Source organism: Adiantum capillus-veneris, chromosome 15, assembly GCF_014529385.1.
Source record: "Adiantum capillus-veneris isolate H3 chromosome 15, ASM1452938v2, whole genome shotgun sequence".
Taxonomy (NCBI): Eukaryota; Viridiplantae; Streptophyta; class Polypodiopsida; order Polypodiales; family Pteridaceae; genus Adiantum; species Adiantum capillus-veneris.
The window spans coordinates 83115976-83143360 of record NC_140945.1 but is presented as its reverse complement, the minus strand read 5'-3'; the positions used below and the strand labels follow the sequence as shown (position 1 = coordinate 83143360).

General features: G+C 48.1%; 1 protein-coding gene across 3 annotated transcripts in view; it reads right to left on the bottom strand.

Moving 5' to 3' along the window:
* Positions 1-27385, bottom strand: part of LOC147440975 (uncharacterized) — a 130451-nt gene that overhangs the window by 8100 nt on the left and 94966 nt on the right. For 2 of the 3 annotated variants that reach the window (XM_086482760.1, XM_086482761.1), the window contains 7 exons: positions 18515-18626; positions 18235-18430; positions 17796-18136; positions 17564-17688; positions 17251-17395; positions 17026-17118; positions 16845-16918 (listed from right to left, as the gene is read on the bottom strand). In XM_086482760.1, coding sequence (XP_086338886.1) covers positions 16845-16918; positions 17026-17118; positions 17251-17395; positions 17564-17688; positions 17796-18136; positions 18235-18430; positions 18515-18626 — 1086 coding nt within the window. Of the gene's footprint in view, positions 1-16844; positions 16919-17025; positions 17132-17250; positions 17396-17563; positions 17689-17795; positions 18137-18234; positions 18431-18514; positions 18627-27385 lie in introns of those variants that run through there. The other variant, XR_015184296.1, reaches the window with a different exon arrangement.

Sequence of the window (27385 nt, the reverse complement as noted above, 5' to 3'; positions counted from 1 at the left end):
GCTCCAGCTTCGCCACAGAGGGACTCGCCAGAAGCCCCCTCGCCCGACCCCACTGAGCCCACCATTTGATTTTCTCTCTCACCTACAGAGCAAGCGAGCCTTGCCGCCGAGGTAGAGCGATTGCAGGCGACCTCGGTCATCTGCAAGATTCTCGGCACCCGACCTAGCAGAGGAGAGCTGCGAGACCTTCTCCAGGCCCGCCTTCTCGCAGAGGTGGGAAAGATTTTGGATGTCCAGATTTCGGACGGGGGTACTATCAGATCGCGTTTGAGTCCTCCGAGATGGCGTCCAAGGTCATAGCTATGAGTCCACTGGCCATCCGAGTCTCACCTGCCCACTTTCGACAGTGGCGACATGGTTTTGACCCAGCTTCGGATGTTCTAGTAGAGGAGGCAGACATCCCCATCTCAGTCTGCTTTCCGGGTTTACGAAGAGAGTACCTACCACTTCTTTCCAGGATCGGTTCCGCCATTGGGACTATCCTGGAGACACCTCGCACGGCAGCATCAGTAGCTGCCAAGGCGGCTGGCATTCCCTCAGTTCGAGTTTTGGTCAGAGATACCCACACTCTCCCAAAGGTTATCCTTTACCTCGGGTTAGTGGGGTTGGTTTCGACAGAGTGTGGAGTAATCGGGTCTCTCGAACCAGTGCTTCATTAGTCGACAGATGGGCCATCTAGCGAAGGCCTGTCCACGGAAGAAGCCACGACCTGCACCACAGCCTCAGCCCCAGCCTGCCAGGGCTGGCCCGTAGCCACAGCCAATGGCACAGCGTACAGATGCAGAACCACCCTCCGAGCCTAGGGCTCTAGCGGAGGAGGGGTGGCAGCAGGCCCGTGGCCGCCGACGCCAGGGGCCACAGCGTCAGCCTGGCACTCAGAGTGGCACTCAAAGTGGCCCGCAGGTGCCTACTCAGCAGCAGTGGGTTCCCACGAGGAACCGTTTTGGTCCTCTCGAGCAGGAGGAGATCCCTACGCCAGCCTCCACCTCCGCTTCTCCCTCGAAAACCGCCCCCCCCCCCCCCCCCCCACAGAGTTTCCCCCCTTTGCCTCATCCTCCCCGCCTTATGCTCCCGTCACATCTCCACCTCGCCCCTCTACCTCTGTCGCCCCATCCCGCCCCTCTTCTCCTCCACTCTCCCCAACTCCCTCTCCCCCCCCCTCCTGCTCCAGTTCCTTAGTCGGCTCAGAAGACTGGTCCCTCTCCCGCTGCTAGGAGATCTCTTGGCAGCGCCTTTGCCACGAGTCGCCTAGCGCGAGAGGGTCAGCCCTTCTTGTGGCCCCCTCTGCAGATTCAGACATCCTCCCTTGCAGCCATCCCTCGTGGTGTGACGAGCATTGACATGAGACGCCGCTGGGACTTCTTCGACTACAGGTTTACTCGTTTTCTCGGTGATTCCGCAGCAGACCATGAGGCAGCCTGTTTCAGGGTCCATGTTCTGTTCCTCGCCGCTAGGGGGACAGAGTCCTTGAACTCAACAGTTGGTTTCTCCTTCCCCCTCTGTGGTAGGGCCGATACAGACTGGTCCCTTGACTCAGTGGTGGGATGGCTACATACACGGATCTTAGAGTTCTCTCACCACATGGGAGAACTTGGAGTCACAGATATGCTGCAGACTTGGTGGCCATTGGCCAAGTTTGCGGTGACACCCCCAGACTCACCAGGATGTAGGCACATTGTGGTGTACTTCTTTCCTGATACGCAGTGTTTGCCTTGCTATGTATACATTCATGAGGACTCCTGGACAAAGGAGGTTGCGTTGCGTACGGCTCGCTCTGCTTGGGCTTGGGCTAGGCACTCACTGCAGTCACGCCTATCTAGAGGACGCTGGGATGCGGATTACTCCCCATCCAAGCCTGCCTCGAAGATAGCCCGTCTTACTGCTGCAGCAACATCTGTTCTCTCTCGCTCCCCATGAGGATCGTCTCATGGAACGTGCAGGGACTAGGTGGGCCCCAGTTTCAACGACAGCGGGGCCGATTGCGTCAGGAGCTTCAGCGTTGCCTTGTGGGAGGAGAGATTGATCTCCTCATGCTTCAGGAGCACCATCTGTGTGAGAGCCGCATTCGGCGTTGTGGTCAGATTTTGCGTGGACGTTATGATACTTTTTGGTCAGCTGCTTTTGGACCTGGAGGCATCCAGGGAGGGGTGTAGCAGGCCATTGTGGGCAGAGGGATTATTGTGCCAGGCAGGGCTCAGTGGATTACTATGCAGGTTCAGGGTGGCCTGGTGGGCTTCCTGAACATCTATGCGCCCAATGTGGCCAGTGCTCGTGCAGAGTTTTGGTCACAGATTGTTGAGTCTTTGCCACAGGTCGATCATTGGTGTATACGAGGGGATTTCAACATGTTGGAGGACCCTTCTGACAGGATTGGTGGCAACCATGCTACCGTGCATGGAGTCGAGTTGGCAGCTTGGCAGAGGTTTTGTATGACTTTGAGGGTCTCGGATACATGGCAGCACTCTGGTTTTGTGAGGCCCCCAACAGTCTTACCTTTTCTAGATCGGACCGCAGAGTGGGAGGAGTGAATCTATCGCGCATAGATCGCTTCTACACTAGTGACCACTTCAGTGACATGGGGGGTTCCGTGGGCATCCTCGCAGGGACTTCCTTCTCGGACCATGCACCAATGATCCTCACAGTGACAAACAGGCAAAGGAGTGGAAGCACGATGCTCCACATCCCAGAGAGGGTCTTGTTGGACTCAGCACTCAGAGAGAGGGTAGAGGCTCTCTGGACAGAGGGCATGGACAGACAGGATTCACCAGCAGACAGAGTGGCCTCAGGCCTAGCTCAGCTTAGCCACTTTTTTCTTCAGGAGTCTCTAGCTCGTCGGGTTGCAACGAGAGAGGCGGAGCAGCGACTCAAACGGGGCATTGCTTCACTACAGAGGCTGCAGGAGCAGCACCCAGACAGTCCTTGGTTGGAGGAGCAGTTACAGCAGGCTCCACAGGAGCTTGCTAGCACAGAGGAGAGGCATCATGAGTTTGCCTTCCACCGACAGGCATCTCAGTAGACTCAGGTGGGTGAAAGAGTGACTGGTGCTTTTTTGAGACAGTGGGGCCTCGACACTCGCATGCCAAGGTCAGTCAGTTGAGGAGGCCCGATGGGTCAGTTGCTTGTGAGCCCGAGGATATGCGTGCAGTCGCTACTGACTTTTACCGTGAGTTACTGTCGGCTAAGCCTCAGTCAGAGCGGCAAGATGCATGCAGGGAGCAGGTTTGGGCACAGATGCCTTGTCTTGTGACAGAGGAGATGCGCCAGAGGCTAGAGATGCCACTTCATCTTGAAGAGCTGCACACAGCTCTGAGGGCCCTCCCTCGTGGTAGCTGTCTAGGAGAGGATGGGTTGACTCCTAGCTTCTTCTTAAAGTACTAGGACCTGCTTGGCCCAGATCTTTGTAGTGCTTTTCAGTACATTTTGCACACAGGAGTGATGTCGGACAGCATGAGTGAGGGCCTGATCTACCTCATTCCCAAGGAGGGTGGCTCCTTGGATGAGATTCGACAGTGGCGCCCCATCACCATCCTCAACTCAGCCTACAAAATTCTTGCCAAGGCTCTGAGTTTGAGGATTCAACCACTTTTAGAGAGCCTTATAAATGGGACTCGGACAGGTTTTGTCAAGGAACGCAGTATCCTTGACAACATCTTTACTTTTTGGGAGGCTTCTGCTTTGCCACGGCTCCGTGGTGATTCTTCTTCTCGATTTTGAGAAGGCCTACGACCGAGTTGACTGGGACTTTCTAGAGGGCACTCTTCACAGGATGGGCTTCTCAGATGCTTGGATCAGAGGGGTGTCAGCTTTGTACAGACAGGCTCACAGTCAGGTGCTTTTGGCAGGGGGGAGAGGTGAGCACTTCATGCTCACACGCTCGGTCAGACAGGGCTGTCCTATGGCCCCCTTTCTCTTTCTGTTCTATGCGGAGGCGATGAGCAGATTTTTGGTGTCAGAGTAGGTTGGTCTGAGGGGCTTAGCACTCCCTATTCGGAGAGAGGAGCTACTGGACGCTGCCTTGTACTTAGATGGCCAGGAGGCCAATCTTCACAGATGTGAGCAGGCTCTGGAGACCTTCTGTAGTGCATCGGGCGAACTGATCAACTGGAGAAAGACAGTGGCTTTCTCGGTTGGTAGTGCTCCTATGCCAGATTGGATGCCAGGAGAGGGTTTCAGGTGGATTCCCCTAGGGACTGCAGTTCGATACTTGAGTTGTCAGGTTGGTTTGGACTTGTCTCCCGAGCAACAGATTGGTCCTCTTCTCCTGTCCATCAGGAGAAATCTGTTACATTGGAGCTCAGCACGTCTGCCGTTGGCTGGTAGAGTAGTAGTTACCAACCAGGTGTTGTTGGTGACTATGTGGTACATCACTCCTTGCTGGATCTTCTCGAGTTCTTGTATCAACCAAGTAGAGAGGCTGATCAGGAACTTCCTTTGGTCAGGACGTGACACTCAGATGGCCCGAGCCAAGGTGGCTTGGTCGGTCATCACGCTTCCTTGTTCTCAGGGAGGGCTTGGGATCATTGATCCAGCACAGCAGAGCAAAGCTCTTCTAGGGAAGTTCATAGTCAGAGGACTTCTTCCAGGTGAGGAGCCCTGGAAGGAGTTCTTGTTGCAGAGGCTTCGTGCCAGGGTGCCTCAGTCAGGAGGCCCTTGGCAACCTTCGACCAGATGGATCTTCACAGAGATGCGCCGAGTTGGTTTGAGCAGGAGACTGGAGGACCCCTTCGCTGTGAGTTTGCTTCGTTCTTGGGAGCTCTTACGGCGTGGCCTAGAGCAGCGACAGCCGATGTGCACGGAGGAGCGCCTACGGCAGCCCCTCGTCTGGAACCCCATGGTTAGCACTCAGAGAGGCCACTAGGTTGGTAGTCGACCGCATGTTTCTTGGGGTCCCATGGCAGCAGGTCCAGCGCGCTCTCTAGGTGACTGGCTAGAGTTCACAGGTTTGACAAAGGAGGTACAAGGTTACCAGCTACAGGGCATGAGAGGGGTGCAGAGCATGTGTCAAGACGTCTCAGCGTCAGTTCCAGCTGAGTGGCTCACGCCTCTCGAGCCAGTAGCACCCCAGTGGATGGGAGCCTTCACACGACTGGAGGTTCTCATTTTAGTCAGGGCCTGCTCAGAGACAGTCCCAGGCCTATTCTTCGAGCTTCAGGGTGGGGGACGATTACAGCGAGTTGCAGTAGAGGCCCCGCAGGTAGCAGAGTGCTGTTTTCAAAGGATCCGAGTTGTGGGCATCTGTGGGAGGACTTGCGTCATAGACCCTGACCCAGCAGCTCTTGAGACTGGTCACCGGAGGCTTTGGGCTTGGGAGTGCTGTCCACTGGCACGAGTACAGTGGGATCCTGGTGAGTGGCTATGGAGGGACCCCTTTTCTTCTGCAGACCACCCAGGAGTCCCCTTCTTTCAGTACACTGTTCGGCTTGGACGTCATATACTGGCAGCACAGAGAGAGGCCCTCCCAGCTGCAGCACGTCATTGGCAGGAGGAGGGCCTCAGTTGAGTTCTTGGCAGCCTTTTGGCAGAGGCTGTGGGACTCCAGACAGCCGAGGCGTGACACTTTTTTTCAGTGGCTGGTTGCACACAGAGCTACAGCAGTAGGGAGCTGGCTTGTGCATAGTGGTCTCTCGGCCGCATGTGCAACCTGTGACCAGTTGGTGGAGAGTCAGTGTCATTGTCTTTGGGACTGTCCCTCAGCCCAGCAGGTGTGGCTACGAGTTCTTCGGCTGATGCCTACTCTCTCCACGGCTAGACAGTACACTTGGGGGGCAGCGGCTTGGTCCACTCTCACGGGCCCGGCACTTCAGTTTGAGCTCTCTTCCACCAGCAGGATGATAGTGATACAGGGGGAGCGACCTACACTCCAGCCTGCTACAGAGCTTACTCCTCAGGAGTGGTGCAGTGAGAGAGAGGAGTGTTGGGAGCTCATCAGTGGCCTAACACTCTGGTTCATCTGGCGGGACCGCTGTTTCCGCATTTTTGAGGCACGCTCTCTGCCACCAGCAGAGACTGTTCGTGACTTTTGGCTAGAGTTGATCCATACTCTCAAAGGACAGCAAGAGGGACTACAGGGCAGCTCCGACCGCATGCGGGGGCGCCGCGAGGCTTTCCTTCGACTCTGGAGCCCTGAGCCTTTCTTCACCAGTGTCGAGGGTGTGCTCAGATGGCACTACCGACCACCTATGTGGCTCTTCCCTCCTCCCATCTCTTGATTTAGACTCATTGTATATATGTTGTTCTTTCATTGGGAGAGTCTCCCCATCATGTTTGTTGTAGTCCTCTCTTGTAGAGGTGGTTGTAGCCCTACGAGCAGTTTTCATTAACTAATAGAAGGATCTTTTTCTCGGAAAAAAAAAAAGAAGATAGCCTTCAATTTATCACTAAAGTTTGGCAAACCCGAATCCACCAACTGACTCAAAATCCTTGTGAAAGCACTCAAATGCTCAAATTCTGGCTTCGACTCATCCAACTCCATGTTCACAAGTTTACGCATAAGGTGCACTTGATTCACAGGAGTTGTATTTTCATAGGTGTTCTTTAGCTTATCCCATATAGCATAAGCTGTATCAAGACGCTTAATGTCTGTAAGTACATCATCAAACACAACCATATGTATGCAATGGCCTTCTTATTGAGTCTAGCACACTCCTCATCTGGCATGGTTACATGCTTAGTTTCCAAGAGGGCATCATCGCCAACAAATTGCCTTCCATTCTGCCCTTCCACATATCAAAGCCAGTGCCATCAAACCTCTTGATTTCAAGAAGGGATTTAGTGTCACTACTACTCGAAGCATTAGCGGCCATAATTTAGCAATACACTAAAGACACAAATGCTGTAACTTACGACAGCAAATAACCACCTGAATATTCAGCCAAAAACAATCGAATTTCCAAGCAAGTTAGAGAGCAAGGATCAATATTTTTGTGTCCAAATACATGTACAATAGTAAAAGTGATGATTTTTAGTAGAGAAACTAAAAAATTAGCATTCAAAACTCGCATACATTGCCAACGAGTGACTCCCACTTCAGCAATATCACCAAAAATGCATTTCCAATAGTCTGAGATCTACAAATGATCTCTAGAACAGCTGCAACATGAATATTCAGCAATATAATAACTCGATGATAGTTGCCGACGCATGTACTGCATAATTGTTGTTGTGGAAGAATAACGTTGAGTCTCAAATTTCCCACATGAATTGAGTCTTGCTGTCACAAAGTGATGAAGTGGCAGACAGCAGAAACCCTAATTTCTACCAGAAACCCTAATTTCCGGAAATCGCGGAGGCTGAATTTTTAAAAATAAAAAATAAAAAAATGATGAGCGACGCGATTTTTTTTTATTTTTTTTTTAAAAGAGAAAAGGCTCTCTGAGAGAGAGAGAGAATTGATGATTTTTATTTTAAAAGCTTTTGGGGCTCTGCTTTTGGGCATCCCTTGTAACCTTTAAATTAGTGGTGAGGACCTCACTTCTCAGAGCATCTGGACGGAGAGTCTGAGAGTGAAACCCTAGCCACTCTCTTGTACTTTGATCTGATTAATATAAAAAGAAATACCGAAAGGGGCGCCAGTCTTTGGGGCCAATATCTCTAGGCACGGAACTCCGCCAGGCCAGTGCAAATCTATTGTGATTTGTGAATTGTTTTGAAGTGGTTATCTGGTGCTGTCACGGTTGATTCTTGACTTGGAGTGTCCAAGTCTGTTACAGTGGTATTAGAGCACAGCCAATTTCTCTTCTACGGGAAATCCGATCCCCAAATTTTTTTTTCCGCGGCACCTATGGCTTCAGGCAATGATCAGTCGACTCCCTTTGCATCTCTACATCTGGAGATGCGGGCTGGGATCACAACAAAGATTAAGATAGAGAGTATGGCCCACCTCGGCCTACTCAGGCGGAGCAAAGAGAGATGGAGCGTCGTCAATTGATTGGCGATGCAACAAAGATGATGCTCAATTTTGCCAAGGACCCGAAGATGGCAAAATATATGAACCAGACCTCTTTGGAAGAGGTACAGATGGAGTGGCAAAGAACCACAACACCACTCCCGAAACCCGCTCTCAAGAAACCTCCTGCCTCCAAGAAATATACGGAGAAGGAACTGGAGAACGTGGTTGATGCACGGATTGCTCAGCTTTTCAACGTGCAAAAGAAAGGCAAAAAGCACGGCAAAAAGCAGAAGAAAGGCACTGACTTCCCGGGATATTTGGGTCGTCGGTCCACATTTGACAAGGCAAAGAAATTGAAGAAGCGCGTCAAGTTTGAAGACCTACCCAGTTCTTCTTCTTCTTCTTCTGACAATTCTTCTAGCTCTTCAGACTCGAGCGAAGAAGATAGGAAAAGCAAAAAGCGAAGCAAGAAACAACGCTTCCGAAAGGGCAAGAAAAAGGCAAGGAAGTCTAAGTCTTGCCCAGTGAGTGACACTTCTACAGAGGACTCGTCTACGGACAGTGCAGATTCAGACAACGGAAACTTTTATGCGAACAAGAAGAATTTTTACAAAGCCAACCAGTATGACTTTCTGGAAGATAAAAGCAAGAAAGTCCGAGAGTTTAAGGAAGGTGGCCACTCGATCAAGTTTGATACTTTTTCAGGATACTCAGATGCTTCGAAGGCTGTCTTTTATACAGCAGTTTGACATCGCTTTCGCGGGAGGACGCTATTCAGAGCACTCCAAGATTCGGAGAGCTGCCTCTTACTTTAAGAGGAATGCTCGTACTTGGTGGTCCACGCTTCTTTTAAACAAGATTGCGCCAGTTAAATGGCTGAAATTTAAGAAGCTTTTTATTTCTTCTTGGTTAACGCAAGAATATGAATGAGATGTACGAGCTGCTTGGAACCATCTTCGGATGACCAAGGAAGACACAATCAATGCTTATTGTGAAAGATTCTGGAGCTCTTTTCTACCCGCCTCTTCATTCAAGAAGATCTCGTTCAAAGAACAGATTGAGCAGTTTACCTTGGGTCTACCTATAGAGATCCGAGATCACTGCTTGGAATAGAAGTCAACTTCTATTTAGGAGTTGATGAGTCATGCGAAGCGGGGCTTTGCCATTCACTCTGGCAGTTTGACCTACCCCACAGATAAGGCCATGACACAACGAGCCGAACAGACTTCTGGGAATGAAAGTAGAAAGAAAAAGAGCAACCCAGAGAAAAAGGATACACGACCCAGGCTTACTCCTGAGGAGGATTGACTTGAAGAGTGGATATCATCAGATCACGATAGTGCCGAGAGATGTCTACAGGACAGCTTTTCGGACGACTTTTGGGTTATTTGAGTTTTTGGTGATGCCTTTTGGCTTAACCAATGCTCTTGCGACATTTAACCGGATGATGGACATGATTTTTCGAGAGTACAGGCTATTTGTTGGCACTTTCTTTGACGACATCATTGTTTTCTCCAAGAATGAGGCAGAACACAGAGATCATTTGCTTCAAGTCTTTCAGGCATTATGAGATCACACGTTAGTGATTAATGCAAAGAAAAGTGAATTTTTCCTACCAGAGATATACTTTTTGGGACACATTGTGTTAGCAGCGGGAGTGCAAATGGACCCGGCCAAGATAGAGACTATCCGTGATTGGCCCGATTTGAGAAATGTCCATGAAGTTAGAAGCATCTTAGGACTGTGTTCGTACTACAGGCGGTTCATACGAAAGTTTGCAGAGGTTGCTTCCCCTTTGCATACCTTGACACAGAAAGGAGTACCTTTTTCGTGGGGACCCATAGAGGTGACTGCCTTTCGGACATTGAAAGCAAAATTGACTACGGGACCTATTTTGACTTTGCCGGACCTGCAGAAGTCATTTGAAGTATATTGTGATGCTTGTGGTCGTAGTCTGGGTGCGGTCTTGATGCAAGAAGGCCATGTCATAGCTTACGAGAGCCGTTTTTTCTCTAGGCCGGAGATGACAGCACAAATCTATGAGAAAGAGCTTTTGGCGGTTATCCATGCTCTTACTTAGTGGCGGCATTACCTACTCGGAGCGGATTTTACTGTCTTTACAGACCATCAGAGTTTGCGCTACTTCTTGTCACAGAAGAAGCTTTCAGAAAAGCAGATGCGGTGGGCGAACATCTTGTCACAGTTCCACTTCCAGATTGTCCATGTGCAGGGACAGAAGAATGTGGTGGCAGATGCTTTGTCTCGGAAACCGTTGGTTCTGGCTATTTCCGCGATACATCATAGGAGCTTCGAGGATATGGTCAATCAGTATGCCACAGATACAGATTTTGCAGATATTTTCACATGGATACGGGATGGGGAGACAGTAGCGGGATTCTCCCTTCGGGAAGGCTACTTGATGAGAAAGACTATGTTGTGCGTTACACAACCATTGAGGGATAAGGTTATGACTGAATGCCACTGTCCACCTTTTACGGGTCACCGCGGAATTGCTACCACCATGAAAGGGATAGAGAGATACTTCTTTTGGCCATGACTCAAAAAGGACGTGGAAGAGTTGTGTGTAGTATGCCAGAAGGTCAAGTTTGACAAGCATAAGACACAGGGATTGTTACACCCTTTTACCCATATCCACCCGCCCCTAGGAAAGTATTGAAATGGATTTCATTTTTTATCTCTCGAGAACACAGAATGATCACGATGATTTTCCGATTACATGGCACGTCTGAGACGATTGTCTCGGAAAGAGACAATCGTTTTGGAAGGCAATTTGGGAGAACATTGGCACGCAGTTGCAGTTCTCGTCATCGTTCCACTTACAGACTGACGGGCAATCTGAGATTGCCAATTCAGTGGTTTTAGATTTATTGAAGTCTTGTATCTCGGATCAGAAGACTCAATGGGAAAAGAACTTACCTTTGGTGGAATTTGCCTACAATAACACGATACACTCTTCGACAGGGGATGAATATTCGCGAGATTTGGATACGGCTATTGCCAAGGTTCGCGAGACTTTGTAGGAGTCTCAAGAACGACAGAAAAAGGCAGCGGATCGCCATCGTCGCGACTTGAAATTGAAGGAGGATGATTGGGTGCTCTTACGTTTTGAGAAGGCACGCCTATGAAAGAAAAAGGGAAAGGAGAGGCTTTTTCAAAAGCTTAATATGCGATACTACGGACCTTTCCAGATCACTAACAAGATAAATGATGTCTCCTTCCGATTGAAACTGCCAGATACTTGGAGGATTCACAATGCATTGCATGTGAGTCTCTTGAAACCTGTTAAGGGTGATGTGCCTGATGATGGGGAGCCTGATGAGCAACCCGAAGTGGAAGAAAAGGAGGAGATCCTTGTTCCTGAACAGATTTTGGCACATATCGATACAAAGAAAGGTAAAGTCCGAAGGCGGTTCTTGGTTAAGTTCAAGAACTTTCCTGCATTTGATGCGAAGTGGATGAAGGAGGAGGACCTAGCAGATACTCCTCGGATTGTGAAACTTTACCTCGATGTTTTGGTTTAGCATAGTCTACTCCAAACGGAACCCAGAAATTCAGCTTGGCCGAAGATATGGTGCAGTGGGATGCACAAGAGGGGAGTTACTCCGCTCCTTTGTCAACAGATGCCTTGCTTTTGATACTAAAGTCACTGATGTCTCTTTGAGCTTCAGGGATACTGAGAGCTGACAGTATTCTGTCGGATGACACTATGAAATGGAATTCCTGATAATGATACTAATTTGTTCTTGACTTCTTGTGAGTGCAGGAACTGATACCCAAAATGACTACAGCATTTTGGTCTGATTGATCTCGAATAGACATGGTTGCAATAGGGGTTAGTCAATCGGACATCGATGAGGTCCCGATTGGACCTAGATGTGATTGCTAGCTACATTGCCGATAAATCATGGTCTAAGATCTGAATGAATGTTGAATGTCATGTGATGTCCTGTGATGGCATGTCCTGTGATGTCGTGTGATGTGACTGTCGATTTTGTACATGTGCTAGATGTGTGTTCCTAGTACGTAGGTACTAACAGTCAGTGTCTGCTAAGACGGTTTATGGCTTTTGTCGATTTTGCAGGCGTAATCGTGGTCGATTACAATGCTTTCAAGAGGGGGGTATGTCACAAAGTGATGAAGTGACAGACAGCAAAAACCCTAATTTCTGTCAAAAACCCTAAAATTCCTGCAAACCCTAATTTCTGCGAGAAACCCTAATTTCCGAAAATCACAGAGGCTGAATTTTTATTATTAAAAAAAAAAATGATGAGCGACGCGAATTTTGTTTTTCTTATAAAAAAAAGAGAAAAGGCACTCTAGAGAGAGAGAACTGATGCTTTTTATTTTAAAAGCTTTTGGGGCTCTGCTCTTAGGCATCCCTTGTAACCTTTAAACTAGTGGTGAGGGCCTCACTTCTCAGAGCATCTGGACGCAGAGTCTGAGAGTGAAACCCTGGCCACTCTCTTGTACTTTGATCTGATTAATATAAAAAGAAATACCGAAAGGGGCGCCAATCTTTGGGGCCAATATCTCTAGGCACAGAACTCCGCAAGGCCAGTGCAAATCTATTGTGATCTGTGAATTGTTTTGAAGCGGTTATTTGGTGCTGTCGCGGTTGATTCTTGACTTGGAGTGTCCAAGTCTGTTACACTTGCCTTGGCGTTGGAAAGAGGAACACACCCGGAACACAAACAAGCGCCTCTCTATAGCTCAAAATATACAAAGCACCCCAATCCACTAGAGTTCACCTTCAAACACAACACAACTCACAAGCAAACCACGGTTTGCACACGACCATACACATACACGCGTTGCAATACACCAAACAAGCCCAATGATCACGCCATGCTGGATTCACTGGCTTCCACTCACACACCCTCTCTCAATCTCTCTTTGCACAACCGACTTCGGAAGGGGCACACCTGCCGACAGACGCCCGGAAATGCACGCATTCAAGCAGAGAAGAGAAGGGGAAAGGGTGAGCGGACACAATTGCACAGCAATGATGACTTCAATTCACAAAGAACAACCATATACAAACATAGCTCCAAGCCGACGCACGCATCGCCGAGCTCAACACATCAACAGGCAACCTTCCTGGCTTCGCAAGAACTCCGCTCAACAGCCTCCTTCCTACAGCATACACCGGCCAATCGCCAAAATGGCAAAAGCCCTTACATTTGTGAGAACTCCCTCTTATAGGGGAGGCTTTAACCAAAAAAACAAAAAAATTGGGCTTTCTCTGGCTCGTACAGCTCCTCAGTGCTTCATTTAGCATTTTCTTGCATTGCATCCAAGTGGCACACTCCCTTTTCAGCATGTGTTTCTTTGCTCGACACCTCGACCTCTTTCCACTTTCGACCTATATGTGAAGCCCCTCTTGGACGCCAACTCGGGCACATTCTTCTTCCCTCTCTCACACACTGTGCATAGTTTGTTCATAGTAGGCCGACTTATAGGATTCCAACGCCATGCACGAGTGCGTCCCACTTGTCCCATGCATGGTAAGGATATATGCCAAGGTATTTATAAGGCTCACCCACTGCAACCATCTCGCTCGGTAGAAGAAAGATCCTCATAAAGAGATTCTGAGGTCTCTGTGGAACACCGTGACCACTTATCAATTCCAAAAGTCATGCCCCAGGTCTTGGCCCATTCACTTACCTTATCAAGGCTCGTTCGTAGGCATCCACGTGAATCAGCAAGCAGAACTAGGTCGTCAGCAAAAACGAGTCCCTTAGTTCTTTTGAGAGAGAGAGAAAACGTACGCAGGGTATGTTGCGTGTACTAAAACGATAGTACACTTAAAAAATTGAAGTATATATTATGTATGATTCTAGAGTACATAGGGTGCGTTCACACCCTGTGTACGTAGTGTGAGTTTATGAAGGGGAGAGAAGAAGGACTTTACACCCAACAAGGATCTTGTGGTGCTTCCTCTTGACTTTGAGAAAGCGTATGACTGAGTTGACTATTGCTTACTTAAGGGTACTATGCGTCGGATGGGCATTTCAGAGGCGTGGATTAAGGGAGTGTCAGCTCTCTATAGGCGTGCGCACAGTCACGTGTTGTTGGCAAGGGGAAGAGGTTCAAGAGGGAGCGATTCATGCTCACATGGACTCTACAAAAGAGCTGCCCTCTTGCCTCTTTCCTGTTCCTTTTCTATGCTTAGGCAATGAGCAGATTTCTGACCTTACAAGAGGTTGGTTTGCGTCGACTACAATTACCTATTTTTAAGGATGAGCTTTTGGACCTTGAGTTTGCTAATGACTCGGGCTTATTTGTAGAGTGCCAAGAGGCCAACTTGCACAGATGTGAGCAGTCTCTTTAGGTGTTCTATTGTGCGTCGGAAACATTGATTAACTCGTGGAAGACAGTGGTTTTCTAAGTTAGTAGTGCTCTCACGCCCAATTGGTCGCCTGGAGAGGGCTTGAGGTGGATGATGGATACCTTCAGGGGCACCAACTCAATACTTGGGCTACCAAGTTGGTTTGATCTGTCACCAAACCAGCAGACAGCTCCTCTCTTCCTTGCCATCAGGTGGAAATTGGTCAACTGGAGTTCGGCACGGCTTCCTCTTGCTGGCAAGGGGGTTGTAGCCATAGGTAGCACATACCACAGAGAGACTACCGTGCACCAACCAATTCCCAATTGCAGTAGCTCGATGGAAAACTAGCCACTAGAACATGGTGACTCTCCTGTCTGCTATCCCACGAGTGCCCCCAAAAATCGGCCAAAAACTTGGTCGTGAGAACCTCCTCCTGTCAATGATCCACTGCAGCAGGACGAGCCTCTCTCCTCGCTTTCAGGAACTGGCCTCCCGGCTGGGTTGTGTACACTGTACTGGAAGAAGGGGGTCCCCAGTGATCGGCTGAAGTAAGGGGTTCCCGCCAAGACCATTGCCTCGGGTCACACTGCACTCGCACCAGAGGGCGGCTTTCCCAAGCCCATAACCGCGAGCGTCATGACTCAAGAACTGATGGGTGAGGGTCTATCACACAAATCCTCCCACCGATGCTCACCATTCGGATCTGGTGAAAGAGACACTCGGCCACCTCTGGTTTCTCGGTAGTGACTCCGTGGAGACGACTCTCTCTAAACCTCAAACAACATGCAAGACCTTGTGTTTGAGCAATCCCTAACTACAATGAGGACTGCTAGTCGAGTGAAAGCCCCCATCCAGTGGGGAGCTGCCGGCTCAAGAGGGGTGTGCCACTCTACTGGTATAGCCTCTACAATATCCACACACATGCTTTGCACCCCCCTCATGTCTCACAGCTGAAGGCTTTAAATCTCTTCTGGAAGTGCTGTAAACTTCAGCCAGTCCCGAAAAGTGCGGGTTGGACCCTCTGCCATGGGACCCCAAGAGACATGAGTCGGCCACCAACCTTGTAACCTTGCTGTGTGCTGACCATAGGTTTCCATGTAAGTGGCTGCCTCAAGTGCTCCTCAATGCACATGGGCTTGTGCTGCGCAAGGCCACTCTGAAGCTGCTCTCAAGACCGAACCTGGCTCATAGCAAACCGGTCCTCCCGTCTACTGCTCAGGCCCACTCTGTACAACTCTGTGAAAATCTAGTGAGTGGAAGGGCTCCATGGGCTGACTGATTGTGGAACCGGGGTATGAATCTGGTGAAGCAACAGCTCCTTTGAGGGCTCCTCCCCTGGTAGGAGACCTCTGACAATGAGCTTCCCAAGGAGGGCTCTACTCTGCCGTGCTGGGTGGATGCTCCCAAACCCTCCTGAGAGCAAGGTAAAGTAATGACCTGCCAAGAAACTTTAGCCTGATGAGTGGAAGGGCTCCATCGGCTGACTGACCGTGGAACCGGGGTATGAATCTGGTGAAGCAACAGCTCCTTCTGAGGGCTCCTCCCCTGGTAGGAGACCTCTGACAACGAGCTTCCCAAGGAGGGCTCTACTCTGCCGTGCTGGGTGGATGCTCCCCACCCTCCGTGAGAGCAAGGTAAAGTAATGACCTGCCAAGAAACTTTGGCCCGAGCAGACTGTGCCTTTGTCTGACCATAGAAAGTTCTTGATCAGGATTCAGCCTCTCCAATTAGTTGATGCAATAACTCAAGAAAATCCAACAAGACGTGATGTACGACATAGTAGCCAAAAGCACCTGGTATGACTACCCACTTGAGACCCAATGCCACTGTCTGTGGGACTGCCCCATGCCATAGTAGGTTTGGCTTTGGATTCTTTAGCTGATGCCTACACTTTCTATAGCTAGCCAGTTCACTTGGGGTGCTGCAGCTTGGTCCACACTCACGGGCCCAGCACTTCGCTTTGAGATGGTTTCAGTCAGCAGGATGATCGTGATACACGAGGGCCAGCCTACACCCCAGCCCACCACAGAGCTTGTACCTCAAGAGTAGAGCAGAGATAGAGAGTGTTGTTGGGAGCTCATCTGCAGCTTCACACTGCGTTTCATCTAGAGAGCCCGCTGCTTCTGCATCTTCAAGCCTCCGACCCGTCCCACCAGTGGAGACTGCACGTGACATCTAGCCGGAGCTGATCCATACACTCAGGGACCAGGTTGAGAGAGTTCGGGGCAGCCAGGCCTTCCTATGACTTTGGCGACTAGGGCCCTTCTTCACCATGGTTTTTGGCACGCCTAGATGGCAGTACCGTCCACCAGTGTGGTTGTTTCCTCCTTGCATATCCTGATTTAGCCATCATTGTACATATCTTACCTTTTTGTTGGGAGAGTCTCCGTACATTTTGATGTAGCCTCTCTTGCAGGGACAGGTTATAGCCCATTGGGAAGTTTTCTTAACTATTGGAGGATCTGTTTCTTTGGGGGGGGGCATATCACAAGAGCTCCTGAAGCAATTAGTCTTGGGATTGTTTGCAAAAGATAAAACAAGCACTGTATATCTCAACCAGCCAGAAAAAAGCACAAGGTTATCTCGATTCACAAACTGGTTTCATACCTTGAGTAATCAGTTCCTTGAAGATGTGCAGCTGCTAGAGTTGCAGCATCAACCCAACGACCTGTATCTTGGAGCTGGGAGCAGATACACAAAAAGAAGTGCAACGATGGATTAAATGAGAGCCTGAAATTCTTCAAAACATTCAAGCTCCGGTTAACAAATCTAACTGGCCAGAACATACTTGGGTACAAGCCTCTTGATAGCATCCAACTGCACAAAGCAGATGCGTTCCAGAAAGAGAGTTTTCTGTTGCAACAAGATTAGCTGCCACAACCTGTCAACACATTCTAACAAAGCCATACCGTAAGAATATCTTGCAAAAACAAAGATGTGTGCTCTGGCTGAGTGATTGATTACATAGTTTTCATGCATGACACAGCAATGAAAATTGTTCACATCAAATCACCTTCACAGCCAGTTCATGTAGCGCTGGAGAGACTGCAGATGCTAAAGAAACAGCTCGAAGAGCATCCACATAAAAATTTGCACTATCAGGTGAGGAGGAAAGTAGCAAAGTCACAGCAGCCTCAAAATCTCCTATAGAGACTAGCCTACAAACAGCCAAAAATGTCAACAGAGATTTTTCAAAGAAAAGAGTGGAAACCTATGAAACATTTCTGTGAAACACACCAATATTCAATATAAGAGATTTCTAGTTTCTGTAGTGAGATCACAATCACACAAATCGAGTTTGCAAAAGGACACTTTGGAAAACTCACTCATGTACACGTTTTTGAACAGCCTCTGGTCCTTGCAATTTCTCATGCCACAGTATACGTTCACGAGCTGCTGCACTTACTAAAGCCTGATCGTTGGGAACTATTTCCAGTCCCCACTGCACCGGCTGCATTCAACATTGAATGTCAACCCTAAACATAATGCACAAATCACAACGAAAAATTCCTCATTTTAGCATACGTAAGTACAGAAAATGAGAAAAACAAACTTTACCAACGACAAGTCTGACTGGTTTTCAGTTGCAAAGGATGTAGGAATTGATGAATTTACAGATAAATCATTGTCACGTCTGGCAGACACTGATGCTGCTTCCATACCAGGTTTTCTAGCAGATCGAGTTCCTGTCTCAGGTGATGTAGCTTTAGTGCTCTCCCAGAAAGCAGAAGGCCCACTTGAACCTTTGCACAAAAGAGAGAGTGAATGGGGCAATTGCAACCAGAATGCAGCTTCGGCATAGTCTCCAAAGTGAGCAGCAGCAAATGCGAATCGCAATGTACAGCTTTTCGTAGCCAAAGCAGCGTATGTGCATGCTCTCTCTAGATCAAGCAGTTGTCCTGCCACACGTGGAAGGTTCTAAACAATGTCCTACACACAGATCCACATTGAAAACGAGAAGTAAAGAAAGAAATGATGCCCATAAAAGGCCACCTGCCTGCTTTGCGGTATGGTTCCAATGCCTTTAGCAAAAGCTCTGCAACAACCACTTCTCCTAATCTTGGGAGTGACGTCTGAAGCATGTAATTCCTAAGATCGACATCAACCCTTTCAGATGTCATGTTTGAAACTTGACAGAAATGATCACTAAACCATGAAGGCTGCACCCCAAGCTGCAGAAGCATGCGCAATGCCTGAAAATAAAAATAAAAAAGGAAAGAAAACTTGTTCTTATCTCTGGCAGAGAATCGAATTACTATGCAGCTTGCACTCCATACCAAAGCATGAGGTAAGGGGAGTAAAGCAGGAGAACACAATGGAATTGGTCGAAAATGCTCAATTGTGGCAGCCTTCCTTTGAGACCCTGAACCAGACTTTGATCCAGCCGATCTGCTAACAATACTCACTCATTAGATGAAAGGGACCAATAAACATCAATAGACTACTGAGAGGGCAGCTTAAAAGTTTCCATTAACAATATCACCAACAGATAATTGTGTCTCACTCTTTTATGTAGTGGCATGATTGCTTCCAGAAAAAATGTCACAACATCAGATAGAATTTTTCCTTTACAGTCACATCAATCATCCCAAATATATGAGAAACTTGCCAGAAACTGGTGTGCACCAATGCCCATTCGCAGCAAAAAGAATTTAACCTATACAGTTTCAACTCAGAAATTTTTGGTCATGTTTTATGATCAGTTATGCGAGTGTAACTTTGAAACTTATCCTCACAGAATTGAAAGCTTTCAGACACAAGACGGATATATCATTTCATTCAATAATGATGAGGAGGATATGCATGCAAATTGTATTGTCTTCTTTAGGCACAATGTTTCCTATGAAGTCTCCTTTCTTGGATGAAACCTTAAGAGGCTTTTGATTGCCAAAAATGCTCAAAAGTAACCACGCCAATATTGTGAAGAAGACAATCAAAGCCAACCATATGGCCAGGTTATTAATTGCTTTAAATATCATGGGATGCCAGAGTCCAATGTGTCAGATGGACACCCCAGGATGATTGGCTTATTTTGGTGGGCATTTATGAGAATTTGGGTACAACACTCAAAATTCCTTCGTCATTTCAAAATTCATTTGCATACCAATCGCCAGTCAGAGATAAACAATTCAGTATGACTTTTTCAAGCTATGTCTTGCAACCATGAATCTGCATGGGAAATGTATTCGCCATTGGTTGAGTTTGCCTGCAACACCATGGCTCACATAATAGACAGTGGCAGAAAGGCTCCACCGATCTTGTATCACAAAGGAGAAGATATTTCAAGCAGATCATTTTGTTGAGGATCTTGCTACATCTTTTGCTAAGGCTAAGGAGGCTTTGCAATAGTCTCATGAGGCATAAGTGAGCAACGGACAAGCATAAACGCAACTTCTAGCTTAAGAAGATTGGGTCCTTCTCAAGTAAGGGAAGGTCAGGTTTAGAAAAATGAAGGGAAAGGAGGACATCAACACAACCATGCAGCGACCGATGTGAGCCATCTCCGGATTCTGATACACATATCCACCATTTTGTACGTGTTCTCTCAAATACACACCCACTTTTTGTGTATGTACCTCTCAACCTCGACACCCACCTTTTACAACTCTAGTAGTGTTTCTGTTTAGTTAGTTTCTTTCTTTCTTTTTATACAGACCTTGTATCACTCTCTGATCTCATAGGTCAACATGGACATTCTGTCCCTGCTGCCTGCTCGCGCGCATGCTCCCACTCCCTGCTCTGTGCCGTGCCCTGTTCCCGCAGACCTGCCCGGCTCCCATGCCCTCGCTGCCCCCCCCCCCCCCCCCCCCCCCCCCAACCCGTGCTTTCCATAGAGAGAGACGGTGGGGAACTTTTTGCAGCGTAGAGAGAGAGAAGAAGGTCTAGGCTGAGAGAGAGAGAGAGAGAGAGAGAGAGAGAGAGAGAGAGAGAGAGAGAGAGTTGGAAAGCGTAGAGAGAGAAGGGTAGATAAATGAAATGTTATATTAACGTCTTCAAAAGGCCAAAATAACCTATGAGACCAAACTGTTACAAAATTGTGAATCTGATACCATGTCTGGGTACAAAAAGACTAGAACAAAATACTACTACTACTAGAATCCATCCTCATCTGCACTCTGGATGTCGAGATAGTATGGCTCGAATCCTCTGCTGTAGTCTCCGTCCATGTTGTGTAGCCCCTCTCCTCAATCGTGGTCGTCTGGATTTCCGTAGCTCCAGTGCTCGGCCGATGAGAGTGCCGGTAGTGGTCAAATGAGTGTGGGCCGAGCTCTGCAGTGATGGCTGCTCCTCTAGCTGTCCCATATCTAGTGAAAAGAAACCAGTAATTCGTCTCTGGGACTGTCGCTCTCTAGCTCTTCCCGGTAAAGTGTCTCTATCTCTGTGTAATTCAAGTAGATATAGCCCAAGAGATCTCTGATCCTCATACCTCATGACCCTAAAGAAAGGACTGACACGCTCTCTGAATAAGCAGTGGAATCGGCCCCGAATTTCATAGCACACTGTGCAATGACATATGGAATATAGCTCTGTCTCTGGCTGTAGCTGGCATAAGCAGCGTATCCTGCTGTCTGCTCGTATCCCTCTGAATCTACCAATCTCAATCTCTAGCTGATGTCAGGATGTGCGTATCTGACTGTCACAAAGTGATGACGTGGCTACCTGTCTGCAGAAACCCTAAAACCTGCAAACCCTAATTCTGCTGCCAGAAACCCTAACCCTAATTTTTGCCAAACCCTAACTGCTGCTGAATCCCTAAACCTAACCCTAACCCTAAAAGGCAGCAGGGAGAAAACAGCCCAGTGATGACGTCACACCGTACAGCAGATCCTGGATTTTGCGGTGCGTTTCACGGGATTGTATGGTAGATTTCCGGATTTTGCGCTAGGAAAAGCAGTGCTTTTATTCTACGCAATTTCACAAAGAGAGAGAGAGAGAGAGAGAGAGAGAGAGAGAGAGAGAGAGAAATGAAATGAAATGAAATGAAATGTTATATTAACGTCTTCAAAGTGACCTATGAGACCAAAAAGTTACAATGCGATGTATCTGATACAAAGTTAGATTACCAAAATAAATTAAACTAGGATAACAAAATATAAATACTACGGGATCCTAAACTAAACAGTACAATGTGAAGACAATATGGGAGGGGAGTAGAGATCCATCTTCATCTGCACTCTGGACGGCGAAAGAGTATGGCTTGAATCCTTTGCCATAGCCTCCTTCGAAATTGTGTAGCTCCTCTCCTCCCTCGGGGTCGTCTAGATCTCCCTAGCTCCAATGCTCGGTCTATGAGAATGCCAGTAGTGCGGGTAGACCTCTCCAACGTCGCTGGTTGCTCTTCTGTCTGTTCTTCTGGGTGTACAATATCTAGTGTAAACAAATCTGTGATCTGTCTCTGGGGATGTCTCTCTCCAACTCTCCTCAGTAAGGTTTCTCTATGCTTGTGTAACTCAAGTAGATAAAGCCCAAGACATCTTTGATCCTCATAACTCATGACCCTAGATAGAGGCCCAAAACCTGCTCTAAATAGACAGTCAAAATGACCTCGTATCTCATAGTACACTGTGCAATGACATATGTAATGTACTTCTATCTATGGCTCTAGATGGCATAAGCGGCATATTCTGTTATCTGCTGGTGTCCCTTTGAATCTGCCAGTCTCAATCTCGAGCTGATGTGAGGACGTGCGTATCTGGCCAATGGCACAACGCAAACCATGCGAAAGATGCGTGTCCATATAGCTAGGTGGAATCACAAACCCATCCCCCGTGAGGTGGAGAAGATGCTCTCTATAGAAAGCCATCTTTGTGCCCAACTCTTGTAACGGATCTATCCATGTCCTCCTCGTGTCCAGCTGGATCAAATCCTGACGGATGAGTCTATTAATCTCTACCTGTGTCAAAGACCTCAAGGGTGCTTGAAGAGAGTATTGAAAAGGAGGCAACCTGTCCATGGTGAAACCATGTGTCTGAAACCATGATGTCATCTGAGCATACCAGCATGATGTATCCCCGTTAAGAGCTAATTGTCTAGAGGACTCTAGAGCCACCCTGGCATATCTGTCTCTGGTAGTATCCCACAGACTGTGTACAAAGGAGACTGATCTAGTGAGCGCCTCAATCTCCATAGGGGGGGCAGCTAATTCCGCTCGAATGATATCATGCGGTACAGAAACCTTGGCTCTAATCAGCCGAGAGATCATAGATACCAAGGGCTTCTCCATACGCCTCCACCCATCCTGGCCTATAGAAGGTCCGCAAACCTGCACCCCATATAACATAGTAGAGGCAACCAAAGTATCAAAGAGCCATCACTTTGTCCTAGGTTCCTGGAACTGAACCTGTGAACACATCCTCTCCATTCCTCCCAGAGCCGCTCTGCACCGGCTCTAGTTAGACTAGTCTCTGCTGCTCTTCTCAAAGAAAATCTCGGCCCAGTGAGACTACCCCCAGGTAAGTGTATGCATCTGTATACTCCACAATCTCCTGACCATATTTGAAAGTAGGTATTGATCTCGTGACCCATTGCGGTGTGGTGTTAAACACCATAACCTTTGTTTTACCTAGGTTTACACCCAGTCCACTATCCTCTGCAAAACTGCGTAGTGCATCCAAATGTCGTTGCATACCTTCTGGTGAGTCAGATATCAGTACAATATCATCAGCATAAAGCAACAATGGGATCCACGTCTCTGCCAGCTGGGCACCCTTGTCACTGTCAATGTAATCAGACACCTCATCAACATACATACCAAATAAAGTAGGAGACAATGGGCAACCCTGTTTCACTCCAATAGTAGAGTGAACTAAATCAGATACCCCTTCTGGAGTGCGTACATGTCCCACCACTGATCTGTACAAAGCCATTAGCCCCAAATTACCTCTATGACCACCCCCATCTCTTGCAGTCTGCGCATCAATCGAGCCCTTGGTACCATGTCAAATGCTTTGCGAAAATCCACAAAGCCACAATAGATCCGTCTCCCATGTGCTCTGCCCTCCTCAACGATGGCCCTGAGTGTCAGAATATGATCAAGAGTGGAGAAACCCCTCCTGAAGCCAGCCTGACCCTTTGCTCGTACACCCTCGCCCTCTGCCCAGCTACTCAAGTGTTGCTCCAGAATAGATGCATACAATCATGCCAATGTGCGTCCAACCATAATAGTGCGGTAATTCCCAGGCTCTGTAGGATCACCAGCCTTGAAGATAGGCACAATATTAGACAACCTCCAGGTCTTAGGTAACACCTCACACGTGGCACGATTGAACAACACTGCGAGAACCTCCATCAACATATTCTTGGCATGTATAAAGTGCTCCGCTACTAGACCGGCATGATCATATGCCTTCCCGGTCCTCATCCTGTCGATGGCCCTTCGTACCATCTCAGGTGTAAAGAAAGTGCTCGTAGCTGGGCAAGGCTTGGTAGGGTCTGGAAGGGGTTCCTGTCCCGGAACCGTATATAATGATGTCGCATATTGGCCCCACACATCAGGTGAAGTAATCACTGGGGGAGGAGAGTGCTCATGGAAGAGTCGCCATGCCTCTCTTGAGTCCCTACTCAAGAACATCTGATATAAGTCTCGCTCCATCTGAGCTAGGTAAGCTGGCTTCTTCCGTCGCACAAGGCGTCGGAAAGCAATCCGAGACTGTCTGTAAGTGATGACTCCTAACAGAAGATCCCTCTGAAGCTGGGCTCTCATCTCTCTGCATTCTTCATCATACCAACTATTCTGGGGCATGCTCCCAGAATGTCGTCTCTTACCCGGCTGAGTGTGTGGGTATGCCACTGATGCAGCCCCATGCAGTGTCTCACTCAGTATATTGGTGCACTCCTCCACTGAGAGGCCTGTACCATTTGTGCCAGCTGTGCCTTCCAATAGACGGTCCCAAATCTCCTCTGTATAAACAAAATCAGTCTCTGGTGTAAATGTATAGCGGGTGTGTGGCCTGCCTCCTGGTGTCATGGTTGTACTATACTGAAATTTAACGGACAGTGTCAATAGAGCATGATCTACTGCTATGCCCACTGGCCTGGCTCCCACTGTGAAATCCTAAATGCAGGGGACAAAGCTTGGTTGTCATAACATAATCCACTCTACTGGTCCCATGTCTGTGTGGAAAGCATGTGAAACCGGCTACTTCGGGAAATCGTTTTAAGCCATTAGGTATGGCTAATCCATGTGTAGTCGTCATTTCCATGAGGTATCTTCCATACTCCGTCTGCTCTCTATCGTCTGAGCATCTGTCCAGTCCCAGCTCACCCACATCCATCTCTCTGAGCATCTCATCTGAAGTGTCGTAGAAGACTATCTGCGAGTTGCCCGTTCAAGCATTGAAGTCCCCTAGGAGAATGATATCACCATCCCTAGAAAACTCCCATATGTCATCATCTAGAATAGAGAAAGGTGACTACCCTCTGGATGCAGCGTACATGGATGTACTGCGAGGAAAGTAGCATATGGCAATATATAGGAATCGACCTGTGTCAGCTCTCAGTCTCACCCACATATATCTAGCATGATCATCTCTTCGTACAATATGCAGTAATAGTTCCTCTCTAAATAGCACTGCTACTCCTCCTGAACCTCTACTCCCATGCTGAGATCTCGCATTTGTCATGTGTGCTGTCTCCCATCTATAACCCATCAAATGTGGCATTACCTGTCCAGGGGCTTGATGAATCTTTGAGAAGAATACAATATCCTTGTCTTTGAAACTGTCCTCAAATGCACCCACGTACAGCCTCATAGACCCATTACAATTCCAGGTAACCATCTTCAGTGTGGTCCCATAGGTCTCGTACCGTCATGCAGTGCGTCGCTCTAAAATCACCACCCGTCCATCTCTGTAAAAGGCTATCTTTCCCTTCTCCCTTGCCGCTGTAATCTCTGGCATTACCTCTCTTATGTGTGCGAGCTGTGAGAGAGTCAGGTCATCCCCGAGGAAAATACCTATCTTTTTGAGAGTAGGCCTCTTCCTCAAGAATTCCTTCTTCTCTTCCAACGAGTGGAAGCGTAGTATGAGAGCTCTCCCTTTTGAAGATTCTCCCGCGCCATCACTTTTCTTACGTACCCTCCATGCCTTTGTGTGCAAAGGTTTCTCCATCCTCATCATGGATGTAAGGCTTGTGACCTCTTTCTCCACATTATTTATGTCCTTGAGCCCGGTCACTCTCATATGGTAGTGCTCGCATCCGCCTTCTTTGTTCCTCTTCGAGGGTCATGTTGATAAGCGTCGGTGTACAAGGAGTTTCTTGACCTTTCCCTTTCTTCGCGACCTCAATCCATTTTTCGGCCTCGTCCGCCTTTTTCTGTGTCCTTGTTATCATCTCCGCCCATGAAGATGTCTTTGCCACACTCAGTTTCTCTTCCTCTGTGATCATCCTTACCTGTTCCTTGATTTCATCTATTACCGAGGGCTGAAATTCGCCTTCCTCCAGCCCACTGCTTACTCTATCAGCAAGCTCCTGTTTAAGGGATTTTTGAGTGTCCGTATCTCGGCGTTTGGGTTATCCTGTTTGAGGGCTAAGACTTCTTCTTTGAGTGTCTGTATTTCTACGTTAAGGCTCTCTTTCTCCTTCTTCCACTGTGCGCCTTCATTGAAGACCATCTGAAGGAGGTTGGCCTTCTCCTTCCACCATCCTTCCATCTCTGTTTTCCACTCCTTCATTTCCCTCTCCATCTGCGCCATCCGCTTGTTCGTGAGCATGAAGATTGCCTTTGCTCGCGACTTGCAAACAAGTGAGACATTGATGGCTTCCGTGTCCTGTGCAAGGTCTTGTGTAGGGGAGATTGCTTCCATGCTTTGTCGTTCAAGAGATGTCTCGAGCTCACTTACCATTTCGCACGTCGCTGAATCCTGAGTGAATGATGTTGCCGCCTACGCGTGTGATGATGCCGCCCATGAGCTCTTGTCGCCGTCTACACGTATGATTTCTCTATCTGCATTGTTTTCGCCTCCGTATCTGACCGCCAGCTTTTGCTCCCTCTGCGTTTCTGCAACCCTGGAGCTGCGATTAACCTGCCAGTCAGAAGGCGGTTAGAAGCCTGATCGTCTACGTATGAAGCTTCTGTTAGATTGCCCAATGCCGCACGCATCCGTGGAGAATAATGCGCGCCTACTGAGAAGAATGAGAGAGAGAGAGAGAGAGAGAGAGAGAGAGAGAGAGAGAGAGAGAACTCCTTTGCTTTATTTTCTTAGAAGCTCAAGAGAGCTTGTGAGAGAAAGAGCCTTTGCTTCATTTTTCAAGCTTTTGATTTTAAGCTTTTGGGGCTCTGCTTTTGGCATCCCTTGTAAATAAATACGTGGTTTGGGCTCACTCTGCAGAGCATCTGGATTCTGGACACATAATCTGGCAGTGAGACCCAACCACTCTTGTACTTTGAACTCAGATTAATTCAAAAAGAAATACCGAAAGGGGCGCTAGTCTTTGGGGCCAATAACTCTAGGCACGGAACTCCGCCAGGCCAGTGCAAATCTATTGTGAACTGTTTTGAAGTGGTTATTTGGCGTTGTCGCGGTTGATTCTTGACTTGGAGTGTCCAAGTCTGTTACAGTGGTATCAGAGCACGGCCGATTTCTCTTCTACGGGAAATCCGATCCCAGAAATTTTTTCCGCGGCACCTATGGCTTCACGCAAGGATCGGTCGACTCCCTCTGCATCTGAAGATGCGGCAAGGGATCACAACGTAGATTCCAGCAGAGAGTATGGACCGCCTCGGCCTACTCAGGCGGAGCGACGAGAGATGGAGAGTCGTCAATTGATCGGCGATGCAACAAAGATGATGCTCAATTTTGTGAAGGACCCAAAATTTGCAAAATATATGAGCGAGACTTCTTTTCACGAAGTGCACGAGCAATGGCAGAAAACCACAACACCACCCCCGAAACCCGCTCTCAAGAAACCTTCTGCTCACAAGAAATATTCAGAGAAGGAAGTAGTAGAGGTGGTTGATGCACGGATTGCTCAGCTTTTTGACGCGCAGAACAAAGCTAAAAAGCACGGCAAAAACCAGAAGAAAGGCACTGACTTCCCGGGTTATTTGGGTCGTGAGTCGACATTTTATAAGGCAAAGAAACAGAAGAAGCCTGTTCAATTTGAAGGAGTACCCAGTTCTTCTTCTTCTTCTTCTTCTTAACAGTTCT